The sequence below is a fragment of the Cupressus sempervirens genome, chromosome 4 (genome assembly GCF_028749045.1).
Source record: "Cupressus sempervirens isolate cs-2001-9-10 chromosome 4, ASM2874904v1, whole genome shotgun sequence".
Taxonomy (NCBI): domain Eukaryota; kingdom Viridiplantae; phylum Streptophyta; class Pinopsida; order Cupressales; family Cupressaceae; genus Cupressus; species Cupressus sempervirens.
Genome location: NC_143121.1, coordinates 871,504,282 through 871,530,694, shown reverse-complemented (window position 1 = coordinate 871,530,694; position 26,413 = coordinate 871,504,282). Strand labels below are relative to the sequence as shown.

Sequence of the window (26,413 nt, the reverse complement as noted above, 5' to 3'; positions counted from 1 at the left end):
TACTAAATCCTTTAGAGCTGATGTATGATATAATTTTTGAATATCAGTCCCACATACCTCTTGATTGCTTAGTTTGATGAGGTGTGATCACCTGACCCATTGGGTGAGGTGATCCCTTCTCCACTTGATGTGTTGCAATCCTCTTTTTTCTTCCATGTCTTGTTCGTTTCATTTTTTGACATTTTCAACATCTGCCTTGCCTTTGCCTCTATTGAACTCACAACTTGTTGCCTTTGACCTTGTTGGATAGTATCAACTGATGTGACCAATCTTCAAACAACTAAAACATTTGGGTTGATTCAACCACTTTTTGTAGTCACTTATGAATTGTGTTCTAATATAATTCTTAGGAACATGTCCATATTCTTGACAATAATGATAGCTATATCTTGTATTATAATCCTAGTTGTAAGAGTTGCCATTGTTTTTTACCTTTGTTTGCCTGTTTGATGACCACATGGGTTCAGATCTGCACTCAAAAGCTCTATGTCCATACTTCTGATAGTTATAACAATATCCTTCAAATCTTTGAGTATGCATGGTCTTAGTTCTGCATTCATGTGCCCGATGACCTTGTTTGTTGCACTTACGACAATAAATCATGCTCTTATGCTTGACATTCTAATTTACAGTCTTGCTTCTACATACATTAGCAATATCTCCTTTCTTAGCACAATTATGATAAGTAGGTTTGGAATTCTTACCTTTGTTGCTCCTTTCTTCAACACTTTTGGATGACTCTCCTTCTTCAACACTTTTGTATCCCAATCTAGATGTATCATTGTTACGTCTAGGGGATCTCATTAATTGCTCAAAGTATTTGATGGCTTTAATTAGTTTATTGAGACTTTCAACAAATTTCTTTTCCCTTCTTAGGTCATTATTAAATTGCTCATTTTGCAACTTTAATGTTGTTATCTCAATGTCTTTGACATTGAGCTCATAGTTGGCATTCATCATTTGACTCAAAGTATCCAATTGTATGTTAGATATCTTAGTTAGCTTTGATAATTTCTCTTCCAGCCTGTTGGCCAAAACTCTTTTGTCATCTTCAATCATGGCTTTGTCTTCCATAGCTTTCTTTTTCTATTTAGTCGCTTCACATAGTAGTAGGTCTTGTGATTCTGGCTCTAACTTGAGATTTCTAATTTCTTCAGCTTGAGCTCTATTCTTTTTTGTTAGATCTACAACTGGTGCATCAAATTCATTGGAGACTCCATTAGCAAATAGCTTAGTAGTGTCCATCTCTTTGTATTGTGTGTCATTCTCCTCAATAGCAATTTCCTTCCTTCTCTTTAGATGTTTCTTTAAATCTTCTCTTGCTTCATTCCGTTGATGTAGAATGAGTTGTATTTCAATTCTCTAATTCTTAATGATCTTTCCCAACTTGTAGACTTCCATTTTCAAGATCTTTCCTCAAAGCTGCAAAGCTTCTCTTTCAAAGAACTCAGCTCTAATACCAATTGTTGGAATTACAATAGGAAAGGTAAACTTGGGGGGAGGGGGGGGTGTGTGAATTAGTAGTTTAAACCTTGATTCATAAAACATTCACCACACATCCATCTCATACATTAAATAGGTGAACTTAAATAACATGTAAAACATGTACATCTAAATCATGAAGACAAGTAAGCATTCACACATATATGACACCAGATATGATTACCTAGAAACCCTCCAATGAGAAGGTAAAATTGGGGTGGGGATGACACCCACAAATCTTCACTACTACAATAATAAAGTGTATCCAATGAAGGTTACGATATTTGATCATGAGACATGATCTACCCTGTTAAAGCTTACAAAGACTGTTAGGTCTTACCCTGTTAAATGATTTCAACACCTTGTTCGAAGTGTGCCTTGTTAAAGGACTTTAACTCACAATTAAGTAAGCACCTTGTTAGAGGATTTCAATACAACTTGTTAGGACTACTTTGTTAAGAGATTTAATTGATTCACCTGTTAGAATGACTCAACATTGATCCTGTGGTTAGCACTTTGTTGCTTGATGACATATCAACTCTAAACTGATGTATTCTTGATCTTTCTTGATCATATGTCTCTTTGTTGTATGCTATTCCCTTCCTCTGTTCTCCTTTAACTAGTTTTGCAATGCAATTTCAATTCACAATTCCTTAGTCACCATGAATGCTCTGTTTGCACACACAAATTTCTTTCTTTGCTCCTTCCACATGCATATGAAGTTTAGGGCTTGTCCTCCTTAAGAAGATCAAGGTGACTCAGGGTTAGGTATGACTCAATGACTGTGATTCATTCATTTTGTTACTTCAACCTTCCCTTTATCTAATTGTATGCATGCATTGCATAGGGATTCCAACTTAAGATTCGTCCTTATCTCCAAAATATCATAATCCAATATTTAAGTTAGCTCAAAAATGATTTACATAGTAGTTTGTGCCATTACAAACAACTATGACTAAACTATCCTACTCAGCATCTAAAGTCTCTAATACTCGACATATACTATTTTCTATACTGTGACTCAACATCTAAATAACTCGGCATGCACTACTTACTCGGCTCCTGTATCACTTGGCATACATTGTCTACTCAACACTTGAGTGACTCGGCACATGAGTGACTCAAACTCATTGTGGACTCAACATGCTCTATCTTATACATGTTGTGCTCGACATGTACTACTTGTTCGACATGAACTAAGTAAATGACTTAAGTGTATAAAAACTCACTTGTCAAAACCAATCTGAGATCAACAAGTTTGAGATGAGCATGATTAGTGAGATGAATTTTTCTTGAGTTTACAAATTGTACATAACAATGATGGTATTTTCTTATCACAAGCTAAGTATTTGAAAGACTTGTTGAAAATATTTGTCTTAGAAATTTGTAAACTTGTTGGCACACCTATGATTATTGGTCACAAGTTATCTACCAAAGATGAGACACGTACAGTTGAGAAGAAAAAGTATAGATCTATGATTGGAGGTTTGCAATATTTGACTCACACCAGACCAGATATAGAAAAGTGCAGTTGGGATAGTGGCAAGATTTCAAGTTGATCCTAAGGAGTCACATTATGTAGCAGTAAAGAGGATATTCAGATATCTAAAGGGTACACCTAATTTTGGACTGTGGTATGACAAATCAAGTGATTTTACTTTGAATGCACATGCTGATGCAGATTGGGAAGGCAATATGGATGATAGAAAGAGCAATAGTAATGGAACATTTTTTGTTGTAGGAAGATTGGTTTCTTGGCTAATCAAGAAACCTAATTGTATTTCATAGAGTAGAACAAAAGCAGAGTATGTAGTAGCAGTAAACAATTATAATTAGATCATGTGGATGAAGTAGATGTTGAAGGACATTGGGATAAAATTTTTAGAATTTGTTATCGTACATTATAATAACACAAGTACATTGAGTGTGTCTAGGAATCCTGTGTTGCATTCTAAGACTAAGCATATGTCTATTAAGTATCATGTTCTGAGAGAGAAAGTTGCAGAGAAAGAGATTAGACTAGAGTATGTAAGTACAAAAGAGTAGATTGCAAGTATCTTTACGAAGCCTTTTCCTAAAGATATTTTGAGTATTTTCAAGGTATGCTTGGGGTTATACCCTTGCCTACTTCTAAGTAGATGATGTAGAGAGTGCATTAGTCCAATGGTACAGAGCACTATTGTTTATCTGGACTGAATGTTGATGCTTCTTGTATGGGGGAGTATCTGAGATGAGCAGAGTCACCAAGGACTCTTGGTAGTTGGTTTAGAATAGTGTCTTTGGACACTTGAGCTGATTGAAGACTTGTAGCAGATGATTGACATAATAAAGCCTTTGTCATTGATGTCAACGGGGGAGAAATATACATGAAAAACATCTCCTATGAATGGGGGAAAAGTGTCTCCTATGTATGAGAGAGAAGTGTGAAAATTGATGTCCATCCATGATGAAACTCATAGTTTATGGATTTCATATTTGATTGATGAAGAGGATTTGAAAAAGAAAGAATAACAACACCAACAACAAAAACAACAACAATAGAGTTTATGAATTTCAGATTTGATTGATGAAGAAGATTTGAAAAGGAGAGAACAACAACAACAATAGAGTTGGATTTGGTATTCTTGGAACTTAGATGTGTTTTTCATCTATGTTGCCATTAATACCAAAGGGGGAGATTGTTAGCATGAATGTTGATGATATTCCTTTGGGGGAGTATCCTAAGAATTACTAGAACATTTGGAGAGATTGTTAGCATGATTGACATGTTGCATTCATGACTGTGTTTTTCATTGATGTCAACATAACATTATTTCTATGAAGACTGACATAGTAGTAGACATAGATCGAGGTTGTACAAACTATGTATTGATGATGAGGTCAAGCGCAATTAAGGATGTGTTCTTCAATGTATCCTGATGACGTGGATAAGTGCACATACAAGAGTCGAAGACATGCAAAAGATATGTTTGATTTATAGAAGATAGTATATAGAGAAAGTACTTGATAAGTGGTTCCTAATGATTGATTTGCATCTCTTTATTGAGATAAAATCGTGATGAGCATAGTTAGACAATGATAGTAGAAAACCTGATGATGATGTTAGTGAGTGCATAAGGTTTGAGGTTGCACATGTGAGAAGTTGTAAAGATTGTGAGCCGACACTAATCTATAATTATGAAAAGATGTAATGTTTTGTAATATCTTAATGAGGTCCTATCATAATTAATTGGGAAAGCCTCAAGGATGACTCAAGGAATTGTTTTGAGGATATGGTATAAAGGAAGGTTATTTTCCTTTTGATGAAGTATGAATTTGATAAGTGAAGTGCAAATTGTGCAAGTGATATGCAAAGTTGGTAAATGTGTGTAAGTGATCCAAGGGATTATTGGATGCGAAGTTGGTGATCTAGTATCAAGATTTGAAGAGGAAAAATTCGACCAGAGGATAAAAAATGAGCTATACATTTCTATTATTCTGCAAGGAATAATACATAGATAAGTTGGTCAATGAATTTAGTGGTCTTGTCCTTGAAGCTGTTTGGATAGTGGGTCCATTTGCCTTCTACAACTCCTAACATGGCCAACACAAATCCTAATAGGGATTCCAAGTCTCCTAACATAGATTGATATGTACTTAATGTATTTCATTGGCTCCCAACAGAGTCCATCCTCCAACAAGAAACATTTATATTAGTACATCATTTTGTGGGTACCATCCCAATGGGGTTTTCCCTTTGATCAAGGTTTCCCCAAGTTAACATATTCGGTGTTATTGTGTATGAGTATCTTGTTATAGTCGCTGATTATATTATTCACATGCTTAAGATTAATAAGGTTGATACATGTTTTAATAGTTAGATAATTGATTCACCCCCCCCATCTCAGTTATCTTGGTGGGCTTTACTTTCTAACAGATAGTGTGTCATTGGTGGATCCATGTAATTCTTGCACTTTTCTCTATGCTTTTGATTTCACGACAACCTTGTTGATGTAGCTTTTGTACATACAAGCTGCCTTGTTTGACGACATTACTTTATCAAAAATTATGAAGTCTTCTTTTTATTGAACAAATGTGGTAAATTTTAAGCTTGTCATGCATATGCATACACACAACTCACAACAATTAAAATATGTACATTGATAATAAAAAAGTAGAATCTAATTATATTCAAACAAAGATGAACTTAATATTTATTATTTTTCCTTATACATACATAATGTCCATAATAAAAGATATTAACCAATAATTTACTAATAATTTTTTTCTTAAGATGCTTAAACATTAAGCAAAAAATTAAATATCTAGAAGAAAGTTCTAGTAGCTATCAAAGCTAATATTTCAACTTCTTGTTATACATAGATTTCTATAAAAATCGTACAAAATTAAATAGTCAAAAAGTAATATTAAATAGTAAAAAAAACATTTTAAAGTATCATATGATACCTACTAATTTTATATCAATAATCTTTCATTTAAAATACACCACTACTTATAATCAAAAGTCTTAATAAATTTTATAAAATACTTCAATAATATGCACAACTAACCAATGCACCAACAAAAGAAAAGAGATTACACCACTACTTATGACCAAATGTGTCAACATTTTTTTATTTTATATAAAATGCTTTCAATAACATGCACTAATAAGCCAATGCACCAACAAAGGGAAAGAGATTTCACCCTCTTTGGTTCGCTTGCGTTTCTACGAAAGGAAAGAAAACTTGGGCATAAGGTCATCTGCGTTGTTGAGCAAAAGCACAGAGCCTCACCTTTTTAATCACAAGCCTGATAGTTTCGTCTGTTTGAGTTGATCATTCATTCAGTTGATTACCTAGGGTTTTTTTTAGAGCACCGTTCAAACTTTTCTAATGGATATGGATTGGGTGAACGCCTCTCATTCTATGGGGGTGAGATTTTTTCTTCCCGTGTCTGCGTGAAGATTTTTTTCCCTGTTTCCTTTTTCCTTCCTATTGTAGGACAATTCATTATGTAAGGATTTTGGATCCCGAAGAGTAAAATTGTTTCTAATTTTTTTTTTCTTCTTTTGGTTGCAGACAACTATTATTGGAGTAACTTACAATGGAGGGGTAGTGCTTGGTGCAGATTCTCGAACCAGCACGGGTAATTTTATTTATTTGTTATTATTATTTTTGAAGTGTTTACCGCGGGATCAAGATATGCAAAATATCACAACGAATGTTCAGAAATAGTTCACAAAGGAATTATTTGTCTCGCAAGTTCTCTACATCTTAAGGACAACTGTTCTTTTTGCTTTGCAAAGTTTTTCTTAGGACAGATTCCTGGTTGGATTCTTTGAGCAAGGGGTATATCTTCCGTGGAACATAGCCAAAACTTTGCACCGCGTAAATCAACGTCGTGGATTATCCTACTTAATCCCAATCGCATTATTATAATTCTGTTAGATTCTGTGGCAACAATTTTGGAGAGTGAACACTCGACACTTTTGCATTGCCCCTTGTGTGCATCCTACTTGACGCTAAGAGTAGCACTTGAATTTCTTACTTCGAAGTAAATGAATACGAAAGGCCTTGTTGAATTAATTGTCACTCGTTTAAAATCACTTGTCACAGAGAAATGAACAGAAAATTGAAAATACAAGTTTGATGTTTGAAGTGTAAATCAAATCGATTAGGAAGGTAAATTGTTTCATCTATCCAGTTCCTGAATTGTGATTTTCTCTTAGTACGACATTTTCATTGTCCACAGTACTCAGCTCTTGGCATGTAATTGTACTCAATTCTTTAATGAGAATTTCGCTTGAGTCATTCTCTATGGAATGTTTTAAAATAAACGTGCATTGAAAATATGTTGACCTATGCAAGTCTGAGGGGAAATTTTTTAAAGGTGTATTACTACGCTTCCCATTGCAATTTGATTCCTAATTTGTTATAATCCAGGAGGGTGTGCTCCAGCGTCTGTATAAAGGCATGCAGAGGCTGAGTTGTATCATGAGAAGCTTGTTTGAGTGTTGTTGTGATCAAAATCAGGAAAGATAATTTTTAGAAGTCATTTGGAGCTTGATAGTAAGCCAGTGGAGCAATTTTCACTTATGTTCTTGTTCTTGTTCTTGACGAACATTGATATCAAGGTGGACCTGCAGTTGCTGCTACCAAGTTGAATTTTCCCCTTTTTAAGTGTGCCAGGATAAAAGTTTGAGTTGTTATGTGGTGATCTAATCTAATTTTTGCATTTCTCTTGTCTCTAGCCACACTCTTTCTTCTTATAGTGCCATTTGCTCATGAACGTAAAATAGTGGCTGAAATTTATGTTCTTGTAATTTCTGTAAGCTGAATTTTAGATATTGTGGTTCAATTTGGTAACATATCAGTTTTATTGACTGTGGCTAGACCTTCAATGAACAAAGAGCTGCTTTCTTGTATTTCGGAAACCAGTCCTCTCAAGCGGAATTAAGAAGTGAGGGTGGAAGGTGATTCAATGAATAGACAACTGATTTGGGAGGCCACATGGAAAGAACAAAGTTGGATAAGCCGACAAAAAAAGAACATGACATTATAACAAAGAAAAATAGCCCAATAGCATTCATCTGTAGGCTCATTGGTGAGAGCTCTAGCCAAAAAAAAAATATATTAGAGACAAAAAAACATCTTGATAGAGAATAGCTTTTTGAGGAAAGGCCTTTGGAATAATAGAAGGGTAGACTAAATCAACTTCATTTAAACCTGAACCAAAATTGAAATAAAATAATCTGATGTGAAATTAAATGTAGAGGTTTTCAGATTCCTTATTTTAGTGTGCATAATGTAAATGGGGCACATACATTTTATTTGCACATTTCAAAATGTCTTCTCATGCACTTGTATGGTGGGAGAGTAACTTATTTACTTTAGAAAGTAAGAAAAAGTCTACTGTGTTGTATTTGGAAGAGTTGAAAGGTTTATTAAGTGTTATCATTTTTCCAATTGGGCATAAGATTGATTAGAAAAATAACTCATATTATAGATAAGGCAATGCAAAGTGTAGAGGACTACACTATGTAATTCAAATGATAGATACATGTTTTTGGGCATGGATCTTTGAAGTGGAGGAAATTCTCGCCAAGTATTGCAAAGGTCTCCATGGCCACAGTCAAACAAGGATGATTACTACAAGAGCAAAATTCTTGGTTGAAGCCAATGTTCTAACTTACCATGAAGAAGTGGAGAAAAAGATAGGTGAATGGGGAGTCTTTTAAGCAAGGCCAAGACAACAACCAATTCTAAAAGAACAAAGAGTAGCTCTTCAAGAAAGCTAATCAAAAGGGTAAGAAGGCTAACAATGTTGTACGTTAATGTAAGAATCCAAACATTCATTATAGCCATTGTGATATATACATAAAGTGCTGGAAATATATGCAAAATATAATATATAAAAAGGACTGAAAGAAGCTCACAATAACATTTGAAGGGGAAATAGAGATAGAAGATGGTTTCAATGTTGATGATAAGCTTCGATGCATAACTACAAATGCTATAAGTATGAAGAAAGATTTTGATGGCATAAACATACTATTTTGACCAACATTGCAATTAAAGAAAAGTACAGTAAGTAGACTTGTGAGTCTTGGTTTAAGAAGCAATTTGATTTTCATTGATATTATTTTTGAAATAAAAAGCAACCAAAACAAGGGGGTTGGCCCTTACAACCAAAAAGCTGGCAACTAGCACACTGCCAACAGAAACAAGCAGAGAGCAACCCCTACTACAGAGAACAACAACTAGTAATCAAAAAACAACACACGATCGTTCACAACTACCAAAGTATCATCTATACTAATTCTAAAAACTATAGTGATAAACATACTATGATTGTCCAGAACATAATCACTGTTGGCATAAACAAGCCAACCCAAGTCTGAGAATAAGTTGTAAACTAGCAAACAAAACAACTGCAAAAACATAAAAACAAACTAGGGCAAAAAAAACCCCTAAAGACCTCCACATTACTTCTCATCCTTATCTTTTCCTTTCATAGCAAGAAGCACCCTCGCCCAATCCTCAACAAGAAACTTATAGAGGAATTTGGTGCCCTCCATGTCTAGCTCCGCCTCGTCCTTCTCCTGCGCCAATAATTGGAGGGTAGTTGGAGCAGCATGGGTAACCTTCAAGGCAAATTTAGAGGAGTATAATACATCCTCTAAAAATTTGACCCTTTTCTCTATCTGTGCGTTCTTCTCATTCTGTTCCTCCTCCTTCTCCTTGTTTCCTTTTTCCACATTCTTAGACGTCTCCTTAATCTTTGTCAATTTCCATTGATATTGTTGAAAAGCTTGGCTTGAAAAAATATAATTACTCATATCCATAGGTTAGTTTTTTCTTAGTTTCATAATTGGAATTAAATTCCAACATTTGATTCTTTTTTTTCCAAAATTTTAAATATAAATTAGTGAAACATAGGGAAGCATCCTTGCCCTTAAATCCCTATTTCAAACCCTAATTTGTGATGGGTCCCATCTACACCCTCGAAGCTTCAATTTTACTTGCAATTGCATTTCTCATTGTTTGTTACAACAAATAGAAAAGAGTGAAAATGAGAGAAAACAATGATTAGAGGAGTGAAACTGAAAGAGGAGTAACAAGGAGCAAGAAGAAGAGGAGGAAGATTCTATACCTTATAAGATTTTTTAAGCATAAGGTAGGGTTTTTTTTGTTTTGTTTCTGATTTTCTTTTGTGATTGTAATTGTTTTTATTGTATCAATGTTTTTTCTTTTTATTTGTTTTACTTTCTAAATTAGACTTTTTGATAAATCTTGAGGGCAAAATGAAGAATCATTATGATTCTTTGGGACATGCCTGTGGTTGGTATGCAGAGTCTTCAACCCTCCTTGTGCCATTGAAATTGAGATGGATTGTCTCCTTATCTTCAACTATTCTCTTGACACCCCTCACCACTCCTCCCACCCAAACAAGAGTTGAACAAGTGTATTAGAACAAACATATACATTTAGTTCATCCACACTATTTGCATTAATCCTCATGAAGGTCTTCACTCTAAGATGGCATTTTATGTTGAGTACTTTTTAGAGATGGACAAACTCATTGTCCACCCTTCTTACTTATTCGACCACTGGTTACACTCTCTTATGGATCCCCCTTTTCTTTCTGACTGGGCTTGCATCATCTTCGGCTTGAGATTGATCATCAACTTGATATAGAGAACAAGATTTGGCGGTTGTGCAATAGGAGGATAACTTCATCTTTTGATGACCTATTTACAATGAGATCAAGGCGATATTTTAATGGCTATTTAGGGGGATCCAGTGTCTATCCATCTTTAGGTTTACAGATCAGATGTGTCTAGCACTTTAGCTTTAGGAAGTTAAGTTTTGGGACTACTCAATCTAGCATCTACACTCTACTAGCTCACAATCTTGTTAGCTTATTACCTCCTTAGCTAGGCTTTTGTTAGCTCAGGGTATCAAGGACCAGCTTAGTCCCTCTTGTAGTCATCTTGGATTCGTTAAGCTTTGGAGGGGTTCTTTCTAGCAACAATTCTCTTCCTCTTCCAGGAAGCTTGAAAAGTGGTCTAGGCTTCTCGCTAGTTCTTTGGCTTACCCTTTTGTCTCAAGGTTCTTCTTTATTGCTCTGTTTTGTAGTAGGCTTTATGGTTTTTGCATAGGGTGCCTTCTCCCCGTCTTTCCTTTTTTGTTGTGTCAACTTGTTCCTATTGTTTTTTTCTTTTGGTACATTTTTTTCCTTGTGGGTTAGCCTTTTGTTTTGTATTCCACAGTCCCTTAAACTCATTTGTAGTCTTTTATTAGACATTAACAAATTCTTTTTATCTTAAGAGTTTTCAGCATAGAGAACTAATGTTAAGGGCTGGTGGCCATACTTGCACTGCTTGAACTTTTTTGCACATATAGGTCTTATCAACGCATTCATGAAATTCATTGAAGCACCCATCATGTCTCAAACAAGGTGATTTTCCCATCAATGTGCTTTATCTGTAAATGACAAGTAAGGTTCTTTGACAAGATGAAGACACTTAGAATGTCACATTGGCTGCGAATCAAACACTTAGATGTGGTTTGGAGATACTTGAAAATCCTCTTTACTATAGGCAAATGCTTCTTGATTGGTTTTGACATATAACTACTTACAATCCCCCTATTTGACAATATCTGATTTCTCATATATAATAACATACATAAGGCTACCAGTTGCATTTGTGTAGGGGTCCGGTTCATGCTCTTTATCATTTGGTATTGAAAGACATTACCCAACTAGAAGCTTTGTTTGCACATAAATGGGAGCACTCATTGTTTTGCAACTCTACCTATTGAACTGTTGTTAGCTCTATACCTCTTGATTTCCATCCTCAAGATGGATTTAGTCGATCCAAAATGTTGCATATCAATTTGTAGTTGTTGGTCTACTTATAGTGCCCTTATTTATAAGTTTTAGAAGCCAAGTCCTTACCTCATTTATTATGATCAAAAGTGAATTTTGTAGTCTTGCTCAATGATTGTTCTACAAAAATTGATGTTTCATAGGAGGGGGCATTTGAAGGAGTTGTTAAACTAGTTCATAGTTCAAATGGTTCAAAGAGTCGAAATGATTTTAAGGTTCAAATGGCTCAATGGATTTAGCAGTTTCAAAGCTTAAGAGCGCATGTTAGAGGTTCAAAGGTTTCAAATTCAAACGTTCAAGAATGGGATTTTCAAAGATTCAAAATTCTTCTGACACATCAAGTGGAAGTTTGTTTGCTTATAGAATGCGTTAAATTGATTATTCTTTGTAATATTGAATGAGCAATCATTGTCTAAGTAGCAATCAATGGATGACACACGTTGATTATATTGTTTGGAAAAGATTTCAAGTACACATTTCTTTAGTAAGGGAAAGTTATACGAGAATCTCATGGTTAACAAAGTTCAAAGACAAAGCTTCAGTAGGGTTCTATGGAACATTTCTAGGCACTTCTATTTCATTTGCGAAGTAAAAATAACTAGCATTCTTATATACTCTACAAATTGAGCTGCATTCATCATAATATGATCGAGCCTCTAGATATTGATAAAATGTATTATCACCAACGTGAAGGATTGGTTTTGACCAAAGGTGTATTAGTTGTAACAACTAGGAGTATAGGATTATTAATGATAGGTATAATAGAGGGAGAAAATTAGTAGCAGAAATTTCAACTTTGATCGAAGTGGGCTAATCTTCTAGTGACCTTATTGGACAAATCCCAAAGGCGTTGTTTGAAGAATCAAAATAGAGTTTCTTTGATAATAAACTTAATTGTGGTCTGAATCCATAACACCTAAATGCTTCTTCTCTCTTTGTTTGGTGATAGCTGCATTACATAATGATCCATTAATGTTATATTACTAAAAGAGTTAAATTAACTTGGTGATGCTCAAGCAATGTTGTCCACTGTATTGAGGAATTTCATAATTGCCTGAGTCGAAGGATATTCAAAGATATGAATGAATAGTCATTGTAATCGTTTGCGTACATGAAATCACTACCTTCGGTAATCAATGGCAATGGTGTCGAGTTATAACTTGTTCAGATCAATTATATAATATGGTTCTTAGCCCAAATATATTTTAAATTGAGATAATGACAATGTAATTTAGCAATATTTGTATATGTTGCACAATATATATTTATTGAATGAAATGGACAATCTGGAAACCCTCGAAGAAGATAATGACTTGCATTAAAGCATAACAACGAGGGGAAATAGAAAGCCCAAAACCCTTGGATAAAGGTTTCAATTCTGCAATAAACATACATTTTGAGTCCCCTATGAAACAGGTAGTTATTATGTGTAGATATGTAAATTCTATCATTGTTGGTGATGCTCGACAAGTAAAAGGATGCTTCATTCAACGCTAGTACAAGAAGGGATGAAGCTGGAAAATGCCAAGGAAAGGGGGAGGTTTCCAAGAGACCAAGGATTCGATGAGGACAACACTATTTCATTTGGATCTTTCAAATCATGTAGTTATCTGCGAAATGATTCATTAGACAGAATTTGGGAGTCATCAAGATTTGCCAAACATATGCTATTGGTTCAAGTTCTTGTGCCCCAAATCATGGGACTCTGTAATTGATTTTCCACTGTATTAAAGATTGCCCTCAGAGAAAACAAGGTAGCTAAGGAGGAGAATATGATTAGATCAAGCTTATATTGAAGACAAAGAAAATGTGAAGGCAACAACTTGTGTATTTGCTTTAAATGGGTGACTTTTTTCTTGAATTAATTGCAAGTGATTCAAATGAGTTGTTGATGATAATTGTTAGAAATAGGGAATATTGGGGGGGGGGGCGGGGGTTGTGAATAAGTGTTCCACAAACTTTTGCCCAATTATGGTTATTATTAACTATCTTTACACTAGCATATATGATCAAACTAAAAAGTAAATATAACCATAACACAATGCAAATCATAACACCTTTATTTGTTAACTAGGGAAACCTTGGCAAAGGGAAAACCCCAGTGGGTATGGTACCCACAAAATGATCCACTAATCAAAAGTATCTTTTGAAGTATATTGACCCCGTTAGTTGTCTATTACATTTGTATAGTGTATCTGTTCTTGTTGTAGGACTAGGCCTTGTTAGAAGCCTTAACCCTGTTAGGAGTTGGTACTACAATACACAAATATGCAAGAAGAGCTCACTGGTCAAACAAGCAAATACAGCTTTACAATGCTATTAATTGAGATAGATACTCAAACCTTTACACAGTGCTGATAGCTTCAATATCTGATCCGACCTTTTGGTTCTTTCTTCAAAACTGATCATACAAAGGTTCGGCTCTGTACTAGCATCAAATTCACATCTATACTGATTACAAAACGTGTGCATCCAAACATCATATCATCTCAATACTATGCTACACATCACTAAACCAAAAGGTTCTTCCTTAATACCAAATTTTTTCATCTTGTCGGCCTTGCTGCTTGATACTTTGCTAAATATTTTGAATTATCTTTTGCCATGCGTGGATTAACATTTAGGATGTCGTCCCAACATTGTCAAGTAATTGTTTTGGTAAACCAAAACAATACCTTAACCAAAATGCCTTAATTATACCTTCAACTCTATTCTGTTCTGTTATAACTGTAATAACTCCATTAGTACATAGCTGGACCTTAAGAGCTATTAATCATGTGTCATATACATTATGTTCTTTCTTCCTGTAAGTGCGCATAAGCCCAAGTGCCTCCAGTGAGCTGTGCTAAACAAAATAGGCTAACTGTACACTGTTATGTTGAAATGTACTTAGACAATTTTCTGAATTATTATGCCTTCAGACTTATCCTTTCATTTTGCCTCCTCAAAGTAAGTTATAAGTTGCTATAAATGACAACCCTAACAAATCTCCTTAGCTAAATTGCCAACAATAATTACATAGTTCAAGTTATTACTTCCTCGAAATGCGTCGACCCTTTCCCATATCTCCCAAGGGTGTTTATGAGAATTAGATCCAATCTTCTCTCGAGTGTGACGTCCCAGCTATGGTAGTGACATTTATAATACAACATATTTTATAGCCAAGTCAAATTTTTGATTTGATTCATTTCTCTCATTGACGAACTAATTAGGCTCGCTTCGAAAGTATTTCACAGGCAATAGGTGCTATATCTTTATGCCCAAAGTTACATTGGTCCAGTTAATGAAATGAAATTCACTGCCAAATAAATAGTGGAATGTGGTGAATAAGTGCAACAGGGAATGAATACTTTTTTCACTGTTATGAATATCTCCAAAAGCTAATATGCAGGAAAGCAAGATTGAAGTGAGTTTGCTATGGTTTTACTTCAATAATTGGGATTCTAAGTGTATCTCCTATAAAATTTAGTATTAAGACGACAAAGGCTTTGTGAGAATAAGTGAATTCGTCCCTTCACTTGGCTGTCTTTGCCCAACTAACACAGGGAGGCTCGATATTGAGTTATGAAAACGATGATGTGGATTGGATAAGAGTTCCTTATCATGTGGGCAATATTAATCTTGGAGATACAACATACTTGACAGAAGTGCATCTCATTTTAGATGCCACTTGTCCACATCTGATTATATTTATCTATTCGATCTATAGAACACTATTATTATAAACCTTTAGTTACAATGTTTATAAAGGAGTAAAGTCCAAAAGAAGAAAATCATTAGAGGGAGGCGACAAATAAAAGGAATTAATTAGTAACCTTTTCAAGAATTGAACAGGAACTGAATTGTGACCAGAAGACATCAGTTATTTGTAAAAGATTTCAGAATAGGGGGGCTTCTTTTTCCAAAACTATTTTGTGCACTATAGGAAGAGGGGAGACATTTTTCTGTTTTTCATTGTAATAGGGGAAGGAGGAGGTGCATGTTTTATTTTTAAATGTGATTTTGGGCAGGGGCAAGGGGATTGTTGAGTCACTTGCTATATGTTTAAAGCAAGGAGAAATATATATCAAATCTTTGAGTTTGGATGTATTTTTTCTACTTTGATTTAATCTTTGAGTTTTTCTGTCACCTTTGAATGTAGTCCTGGTCTATTTTATTGTATGTGTTTGCTACTAAATCTGCGAGTTTAATGCATTTGAAATGAAATATCAAGTCTTCCTCTTGTCCCTCTGTAGTGAAAAGATTGAATAGACGGTCTATGTGCTATTCATGTATTTCTTTTTTTAGTTATTAAATCTGAAATCACATTGATCCCATGATGATGGGTGAATGTCAGTGTGCCTTCTTTGCCTTCTGGTTAAAGGCATTATCAATATTTTATTCATTGTAAATCAAACGAAGGGAGCTGTACCTTCACTTTAAAATTCAGAGAGCACTTGCACAACACCATTGCAAATGACTCAATTGTTGGTTCTGATTTTATCTCCGAGTTTTAGGCATTTAGGAGTCCTTTGCAAATGTATTTTGAAAAGGACAAATCGGTTAACCAACAGTAATGATAGTTCAGATTTCAAAACCCTAATCATCTTCTTACTATTTTTGATCACTAAAATGCTATTAACATTAAAAATAATAATAATTTGATAACCTATTTATTCATAATTGTAGGGATATTATCTAGCTTTGACAAATCCCAATTTCAAAACAAAGGAATTAAACTTATGATGCTAAATCAGGGAGATTGTTTTAGGCCATAGATTTCTTCAATTGCTAACTATGTACTTACCCTTCAGTGCAAAGTGGTCTAGCTATAACATGTAGATCTGTTTGTCCAAATTACTATGCAAGAAATATGCCTTACATCCATCTTTTTAAACCACAATTTCAAATACAGCTTTAATAAGTAACATAAATTTGATAGATGTAAGCCTTAAAATATGAGAGTTTTCATTCTTTTTCTTTGTGTGCCTTAGGAAAACATTTTTATGGATTTTGTAGGACTACCTATCTAGGCATGGACATGGCTTTCTTTATCATAGTCGATAGATTTAAGAAAATGAAGAGACTACCTCGATGTTGGAAGACTATCACAAGAAAGCTGTTGAAAAGTAGTTTGCTTGTATATGGTTGGATTTTGAGTTTCTCATGTCTATAGTTTTAGGAAGTCATATGGTTTGTTGGTAAACTTTGGTTCACTTTGTGGAATTCAATGGGGTCAAGGCTCAAGAAGAGTACAACTTTTCATCCATGCATGAATTGACAAACATAAGTGGTTATTAGAATTCTGGTGTAGCTCACGAGGGGGATTAACAATCATAGTTACAAGACTCGGTCTCACCTCAAAACCTGCAAGCTGATTTTTGGCTTGGCTTCAACTCAAACTCGGCATCTAGACTCAACAAATCTTGGCGAATTGAAAAATCCAAGAATTTCAAAGATTTTTTAAGGATTTGAAACTTTTTTATGCACCATTTAATCAATTAACATTGGAGACATAATAATTTAGATAAATAGAAGCTATTTTGCACATATGCACAAGTTTACATTGATCGCATGAGTATAAATGATTTTTTTTGGAGGAAATAAGTTAAACTAGATAACCATTAGAAATATAGATAGTATCATTGTCAAATGTGTACAATATTCATGGAATTGGAAGTTGAAAACATATATCAAAGTAAAAGCAAGAGCATAGGAGGCTCAAGCTCAAAGTAGTCTATAACAATGATTAGTTGCCCTCACAACCTTCCTATGTGTACGCCTAAGATAGGTCATGTATGCCTAAGATAGGTCATGGAAGATTTTGCAGTCATCTTCTCTCCTTGTGTCTGATCCTCACCCTCAATGACATCCACATCCTCATCCTCATCCTCATCATCCTCATTATCCTTAGATTCCTCACTCTTAGCCTTAGGGTCCTCCACTGGATCTCCTTGCATTCTAGCCTCCTCTGCCATCGCTATTGTCTTTGCCTCTTCTCTCAAGACTTTTTTCTCTCTTCCTTGTGTTTGCAAATGAAGGAATGGCCTTTTTATGTTTTGGAGAAGACAATATAGAAAAAAAAAGTGACGCAGTGCAAGACAGGAAAATCCTCGAAGGAGATGTCCTAGCTCCCAACAAATAACCACACAACGGAAACACAACAACAATGCAAGAGCTGATATCAATTACAACACTTTATTCGTAAATAATTGTTTACATGCAATGTGCCAAGTTGTAAGGCCTTCTTGGTTATGACCAAATACAATAGCAATTACAATAACAGTTCTGCAAGATCCCTCAAGATCCAACCCATGCACTAGCTAGTCCAGACCCACACGCTGGTAGAAACCTCGAAGGAAGATCTAAACTTGTGCTCGCAAGCCCACCAAGCTATCTCCTTGTTTCCCAAGCCTCAACTATTAGCTTTTCTCAAAGTTTGCTCCTCTACCACATCCTCTTCTCCAAGATGGATGAATAATGACTAAAGACTTCACAAGACTCCCTACTTATACCCAACTAAGCCACAAGTTGGCTTAGTAAGCTACAAATTATATAAACCCTTACATTAAATACAAGTTGAGCCACAAGTTGGCCTTCAACATAAATTAATTACCAAATGCCTTAAAAGGCTTACAACACTTATTAAATACATTAAGAACAATTAACCAAGACCAAGATAGGTCCACACAAACTCCAACAACTGATCCACATCACGATCTCAATCCTCATGCAATAAATGCACCAAATCATCTGAACAAGTCCTTGAGAACTTCATCCCGCAAGCCAAAATCCCTCCAACATGTAGGATTGCTAAATACCCTAGGATGCTCTTGCATCAGACACCCCAGGTGCGAAAAGATGTTCTCAATACGTGGATAATATCTTTTGGGATTCAACACAAATCCCAAGTTGGTTCTTCACATGCATGTCCTCCAAGTCCTCAACTTGTACACTCTTTCCCTTGTTCCACTTCTGCTTCTTCACATCCATCCTCGCCGTTCCATAGGTTTGCTGTCCACACTGATCTCTAACCCTTTTAGAATTTGCCAACTCAACTCGGCTACCAATACCCAGGTTCCTTCTATCGAGCTCTTCATTCTGTAAAGGAATCAGCGAATGCTTCTTGCCACCTTTCACAATTGTAAACACATTCTTGACAACAATCATGCACAACCTTGCAATCATATTGCCAAGGTGTACCAAGCAACAAATGACAACTGTTCATGCCCACAATATCACACAACACATGATCCTTATATTGCCCAATCTGGAAATCGACAAGGCACTGCTCCCTCACTTCCAAAGCATGCTCACCTTGCAACCAGGCAATCCTATAAGGACAAGGATGTCTCATTCTCTTCAAACCAAGTTTTTGAACCATCTCCTCAACAACAAGGGTGTCAGTACTACCACCATTCACAATCACCTTGCAGACTTTACCACTAGACTTACAACAAGTCCTAAACAAATTACTCCTTTGACAAGAGTCTAGTGTCCTCTGACCAACCAGTACTCGCCGAGCTAGCGAATTCTCTCCTTGCTCAGGTTCATTAATATGGTCTTCAACCTCATTCACAACAACAACTCTTCTGTCACTAGCCTTCTGCGGACACTCATAAGCTCTATGTCCTTCTTCATGACATCTGAAACAAGTACCCTTAAACTCACTTCTACTTGTCCTTCTCTTCTGATCACCAGGTTTTGATTCATCTTTTGCACTCGATTTACCCTTTGCTGAGTAGTCTTGCTTCTCCTTCCCTCAGGAACTACCTTCTCTTCAGCTTTTCTTCTGCTCTCAAAGCATACTGATAAGTATCCTCAATTGAAGAAATATTTAGCATACCAACCTCATCCTGAATATTGAATCTCAAACCATTATTATAACTAGCTACCTTCTCCTTAGACAATTCTCTGTGCCTAGGCCAAATAGTCAACTTGTAAAACTCCTTTGTATAATCTTTCACAGTCATATCCTTTTGCTTTAGATTCTACAATTTCTTAAACAACTCAAGTTCATAATCCGTAGGAATGAACTTAGCCTTCAGTTTAGTCACCATCAATCTCCAACGAGTGATCTTCATTTCACCTTCCTCTTCTTTATCTTGCTGCAATTCCTTCCACCAAAGATCAACATGTCCCTTCAACTTAGTCTGAGCTAACCTTACTCTGAGTGGATCTCCAATATACTCTAGCTCAAAGTAGTCTTTCAATCCACCAATCCAATCAATTAGGTCTTCAGTATTCAAAGTACCTGAGAAATTAGAAACCTCCATCTTATGCTTTAGCTTCAACTAAGATCCAGGTCTATCAAACTAACCAGCCCTATTTCTCATAGGTCTCTCCACACGATCAGTTCTGTCCTCACCACTTGATCTAGCAGCCTCAAAGTCTTTAGCAACTTCCTCATAACCATCTTTAGTATTCGCATGCCGAGGTACACCACTTATAGCACTTATGATCTTAGTGATCATATCATTCATCATCAACGCCATCTCAGATCTGAATTCTGCTTTAATCTTCTTTGAGATTCTTGCTTCCACAACATCACAAAGATCTTCATTCGCCCTAGGATCCAATTGTCTTGGAGGCATCTTTGCAAACCCTATGCAATAAATCAACCAGATCCAACCTTTGACTAGATAATCTTCATCCCAAGTCTTGGTGGAAACTGCCTCAACTTTGGCGATCTGCCTACAAGCTCAGGAAAACTTTCGCTCTGATATCGCTTGACGCAGTGCACGACAGGAAAATCCCCAAAGGAGATGTCCTAGCTCCCAACAAATAACCACATAGCGGAAACACAACAACAATGCAAGATCTGATACAAATTACAATACTTTATTCATAAAATAACTGTTTACATGCAATGTACTAGGCTGTAAGGCCTTCTCGGTTATGGCCAAATACAATAGAAATTACAATAATCATTCTGCAAGATCTCTCAAGATCCAACCCAAACACTAGCTAGTCCAGATCCACACTCTAGTAGAAACCTCCAAGGAGGATCTAAACTTGTGCTCGCAAGCCCACCAAGCAATCTCCTTGTTTCCCAAGCCTCAGCTACTAGCTCTTCTCAAAGTTTGCTCCTCTACCACATCCTCTTCTCCAAGATGGATGAATAATGACTAAAGACTTCACAAGATCCCGTACTTATACCCAACTAAGCCACAAGTTGGCCTAGTAGGCTACAAATTAAATAAACCTTTACATTGGCTACAAATTAAATAAACCCTTACATTAAATACATGTTGAGCCACAAGTCGGCCTCCAACAAAAATTAAATACCAAATGCCTTATAAGGCTTACAACAGTTATTAAATACATCAAGAACAATTAACCAAGAGCAAAATAGGTCCACACAAACTCCAACAATCGATCCACATCACAATCTCAATCCTCATGCAATAAATGCACCAAATCATCCGAACAAATCCTCGAGAACTCCATCTTGCAAGCCAAAATCCCGCCAACATGCAGGATTGCCAAATACTCTAGAATGCTCCTGCATCAAAAAGTCAAGCCAAACTTTAAAAAAATACTTTTTTTGCCTTTTAGTGGCTGATTGCAACAGGAGAGTCTAGGTGACAAGATTCCGCGAGTTAGTTGAGTCAGGTTGACTTGGCAAGAAAAATAGGACTTGTTCTGACTTGGTCGAGTCAGAGTCCAAAGGCAAAAGGACTTTGGAGGCTGGGCTTGGGTTGGGACTCGCAAAGTTTTGTATCTATGCTTACAATAGGCAACCAATAAATTAAGATGAGTCTCTATCTACATTCCACATCCCTCCAACAGGGGAATTCTTCTACGAATTTGTTATCTTTTCAAGCATTGCTTGCCCTTAAGTCCACTTGATGTTTCACTTTAACATCATAAGAAGTAATTATGACAAGAATTGGTGATGACCAAAGCAAATAAATTTGTTAAGCATAATACACAAATCAAGCTCAAGTTGAGGAACAACTTGTGAAATCCTGAGAAATGTGCAAGGACAAACACGATCAACATGGGAGGGATCGTAAATTCAGGGTGGGAGATAAGATGTGACTGTTTCTAGGCAAGGAAAGGGTATGAGTGCAAGCAAAAACATCTCAGAAATGGACCATTTTGCATCTTGGAGGTAATTAGCAAGAATGCTTTCTGGCTTGACCTACCCCCTTTCATGAAAATGCATTCCGTGGTAAGCTGTTGGATGTTGAAGTCTTCATTGGAGGGCTGGGTTGGTGATAACCAACCAATACTTCTAGAGTATTTAGTATTAGAGAATAAGACAAAGTAGACTTCTTAACCAATCTTTACCAAAACAGGTGGTTTTGTCTTGACAGTAAAAATTCAGAATTCGAAATCAACACTCTTGCATCTTGATTCTTCCCATTCCAGTTCCTCCCCTGTATCCTTCTGCTGCGTAAGAGGGATGTTGAAGTATCCATTTAAATGCATGAGGGGGTTGGATCTTATCATCAAAGGCTTATGTGAAGATCGTAGGGAAAATTCCTGCATTCCTAGATTTGTTCCCTGCTGCCTGGATTCGGATCTTGGTCCATGTTGGTTTGGATTTGTGTCCGGGTTCGCTGCGGGTCTGGGTAGGGTCCTTATTTCGGACTGTGGGTTGAATGGGTCCGTGCTGGAGCAAACTCGGGCGACCCCAGCGAACCCGGGGTAGTAGGGTCCAAAATGTGAAATAAAACAACTTTAAAGAGCGTTTTAAAATTTTTTTTGTATGCAACTCTAAAAGGAACCTAATAAAAAACATTTCACTCATCTAATCTCTCATGTTGAGGAGGAGGATGATGTAGCAGCATCTGGAACTAGTGGAATCAGTTTGGGTTCCAATGATGAGTATCTAGATATAGTTGTAGCCAAGGATGAAGCCATTGATCCCTCATTTTTGATGACCCATTTGACCCTTGAAGGGCATTTGATACTATGATCATTGATAAACTACTAAACACTTCTCATTTATCTTTATGTTCTGAACTTTTAGTATTTGATGAACTCATTTATGTTTTGCAATATAGTAATTTAATGTATGACTTTACAATCATGAGCGAGTATTTAATGTTTATCGTTGGCATTTGGCATTGATCAATGATCAACATATATTCATACTGTGAAATGACTTAGTTTTGCAAGTATGCACATTTCTCTTATATATATATACACACGAACCCACCCATGAACTCAAATGGGAAATTTTATTTTTGCCCAAACCCACGAACTTGAACTTGAACCCAAATCCGTCCCTGAACTCGATTCGACAACTTAGGAAGATTCAGTTGTACAGGTTGATCATCAACGTTAAGTACAAACAGTGGTTTTGCAATCGCAACTGCTGAGTTGGCCGTTTTCCTTTGCGGGATTTCTAGGATAATTTTTTTGTGTGGTGAATTTCTTCAACTTTTTACACCTATATCTTTGATATTTTAACAACATTCATTCCTCTAGTACTGTAAAATGTTCAATCAAGTAGAACAGTACGTTAAGCTTATGTTCACGTAACTTAAACAAGTTGAATATGAGAAAGTACATATCAATTAATCCAGTTATTTATTAGAGAAGCTTAGCAGCCACATGTAGACAATTTTGAAGTGATTTAGTTTTTACTCTCTGTAAATTTGGCTACATTTTCTTGAGTGTAGAGCTTAGGTGGCATATACATACTTCTTAATATGGTTTTACACCAAATGTTGTAGAAAAGAAATGGTTTACATTGCATATTTGAGTAATTAGGCTCATCATTTCTGCTGTTTCTGGCTGAGGTTTTCTGATTCTTTTTTCAATCTATTTGATATTTTTCAAAAGTTTATTCATGCTTGCAGAAACATATGAAATCGATTGTAATGTATGTGCAGGAATGTATGTAGCAAATCGAGTGTCAGATAAGATTACTAAACTTACAGATAATGTTTATCTCTGTCGATCAGGCTCAGTAAGTTTCCTTCTTTCCTTATTTGCAAATTACAATTGATGTTTTGAAGTGCTCTTACACCTCTGTGAATGTCGATGCTAAGTTATCTCCACACAGACTCGTGTTTGATTTTCTTATGCTACTTATGTTTTTGAACTTTTGTGCCCCTTTTGAATGTCTAGCATTGATATTGCATTTTTTAATAAAGTGGAGGGTAACTGGAGTGGCTTGCATGGTTTCTAGCCGACAAAGCCCTTTTTTCCCATGTCATATGATACTTTGTTGGTAAATGTTGTAGCAAAATGAATATCTGTGAGGTTTAGCCACATGAATCATTACCAAATCAACTTAGTAGTGGCAATGGCGATGTCGATTTATTAAAGTAAATAGTAATGGGTTCTGTTCTCATTCTCCATACTAAAGATTTGTGCCCACCAAAAACTTATTTTGTGCACACTTTGGATCATTTTTAACTTCATTGAATCACATGGCAAGTAACCTGATCATTTTTTCTTGCGTGATAACTATTGTATGATATGAGTGCTAATATCTGCCTATTAGTGTGTGTGGTGGGGTGGGGTTGGGGGCGTGGTTTGTGGGGGATGGGCATTATATAATCCATGAGAATTGTCTTGTATTTTGTTTTATTACATTTGTGGCTTGAGAATGTGAAATATAACATTTTGGAGTCATTTTTGGAATGTTTGATTATCACAAAATGCATTATGGTTGACTATAAATACAGTGTCTTCTAAATAAATATCTCTGGGAATTTCTTTATGTATTTATCTCATGATTGCTTTGTCTATTTTATAGGCTGCAGATTCTCAAGTGGTGTCTGATTATGTTCGCTACTTTCTACACCAGCATGTGTAAGGCTTATATAACACTTTTTTATTATTACTATGTAATAGAACATGTAATTACATGAGCATGCAGATGCATATGTGGACATTTATTTCAAATTAGTATTCTAAGTTTGATGCTTAGCCAAGTTTGGATACATGTGACTTAAAAACATACACCTTGTATGATCTGCCCATAGTAGTCAAGTTCATTAAAAGATAAGAGACCAGAGTTTCAATTTTTTTAAAAATATTTGGGAACAGTTGCTTGAAGAAAACAACATATACTTTTTTACTTAAGTAGAGGTTTCCCATCATATTTTACATGTTTTAGTTATATGAAAGATATTTTACATCTTTTAAGTTTTGTGAAAGATATGAGGCTACCCACTTTTTTGAGATTGAGTTGCGTGTACGTACATGTTTTCTCTAGATTTCAGTTTTAAGTACATCCCACATCTTTAAGTTAGTGGGTGCTTTTGATGCTTCCAACTCCTGCTGTACAAAGTCTGGCAAAGTGCGAATGTGCTATTGGGTAGAGGTGCATTTAGCTTTTCATATTCAAACATGGAAAATGTATAGAATGAAATTTATACATAAGAATTTCTTAGGAAATAATCACAGTTACTTGTGCTTGGTAATTCAGTTTGATTTTATTTTCTAGCTTATAATATTTGTTCTTGCTTGATAAGGTTGGTGTAATTGTTCAAATATTGTGCATCTTGTTTTTTTTTCCACTTTTTGGGATCAATTTCCTAGCATTTGCATGTTTTCTATAGAGTATAGTTTTAAATATATTCTGCATATTTAAAAGGATGGATGCTTTTCATGGTACCAATTCCCACAGTAGAAGGCCTACCACAGTGCAATGTGGCATTGTGTAGATATGCATTAACTTTTTAATTTTTGAGCTTGTGTAGGGAGCTCCTTGTGTGGTGAAAACATGGTTTAAACATAAGAATATCTGAGCAACTATTCATAACCATCCACCATTAATATTTCCATGACATTGTCACCCCTCTTAAAGGATAAATCAGGGAGTATAGTTATGGCTTCATGCCACTTAGACTGTGTGCAATATACCTTTGGTTTAGTGCCTCTTTAAAGATGTTGACCACTTCCTTTGACTTCATACAATCACTGTTTTGTTTCTTGTCTTGATACTGGTCTTGATATTTTTGTGTACCACGCAATTGATACAATTCTTGCAATTGATAACTATTCTTCATTTCAAGAAATAGTACATCTTGATACTGTGCTCTATAATGTCTCTTCAGACGGCAATATCTATTCCTCTAATTTCAGCAATATCAATAACTACTTATCATCCCCCCCACAGTTGTGTAAGTAGTTTTCCACCATTACTGTTTTCAAAAAGTTTAACGATGGTAAGATTTGCTACTCTGTTTAACAAGTTGTGGTTCTGTCCTGATCTCCAGTATTGCTAGTTTTCAGTTTAGATATGTTTTTGAAGCTCTATTGATTTTTATAGAATCTGCCACCTGAATATCCCTTCTTTTGTATCAATTCCCACTCCAACATGATTGTTTTACTTACTATATAAAACTTTAAAAAAAATGTTTTCATTTAGTTGCCTTCTTTTTAAATTAAATGCTAATTCGTAAAATTTAGTGAACTGAAATGTACTGAAAACTAGAAACCTTATTAGCTCATACATTGTCAAAGATATTGCGATAAACAAACTGATTCAGAATGTGCACATTATAACATTTATTAGAAATACCTTAAACCAAGTAGGTTTTAAGAGAACACAAAAGCTTCTTATACCTCTGGAATTGTCAAGCTAATGAGTTTATAAGTTTGCCTG

At 35.6% G+C, this 26,413-nt stretch overlaps 1 protein-coding gene across 1 annotated transcript in view; it reads left to right on the top strand.

Moving 5' to 3' along the window:
- Window positions 1-6,245: 6,245 nt before the first annotated feature.
- PBA1 (N-terminal nucleophile aminohydrolases (Ntn hydrolases) superfamily protein) overlaps window positions 6,246-26,413 on the top strand; it is a 41,581-nt gene continuing 21,413 nt past the window's right edge. Inside the window, exons 1-4 of the mRNA XM_089827238.1 lie at window positions 6,246-6,395; window positions 6,543-6,609; window positions 23,685-23,761; window positions 24,557-24,612. Of these exons, the coding sequence (XP_089683364.1) occupies window positions 6,357-6,395; window positions 6,543-6,609; window positions 23,685-23,761; window positions 24,557-24,612 (239 nt within the window). The 5' untranslated portion in view covers window positions 6,246-6,356. The remainder of the gene's footprint in view (window positions 6,396-6,542; window positions 6,610-23,684; window positions 23,762-24,556; window positions 24,613-26,413) is intronic.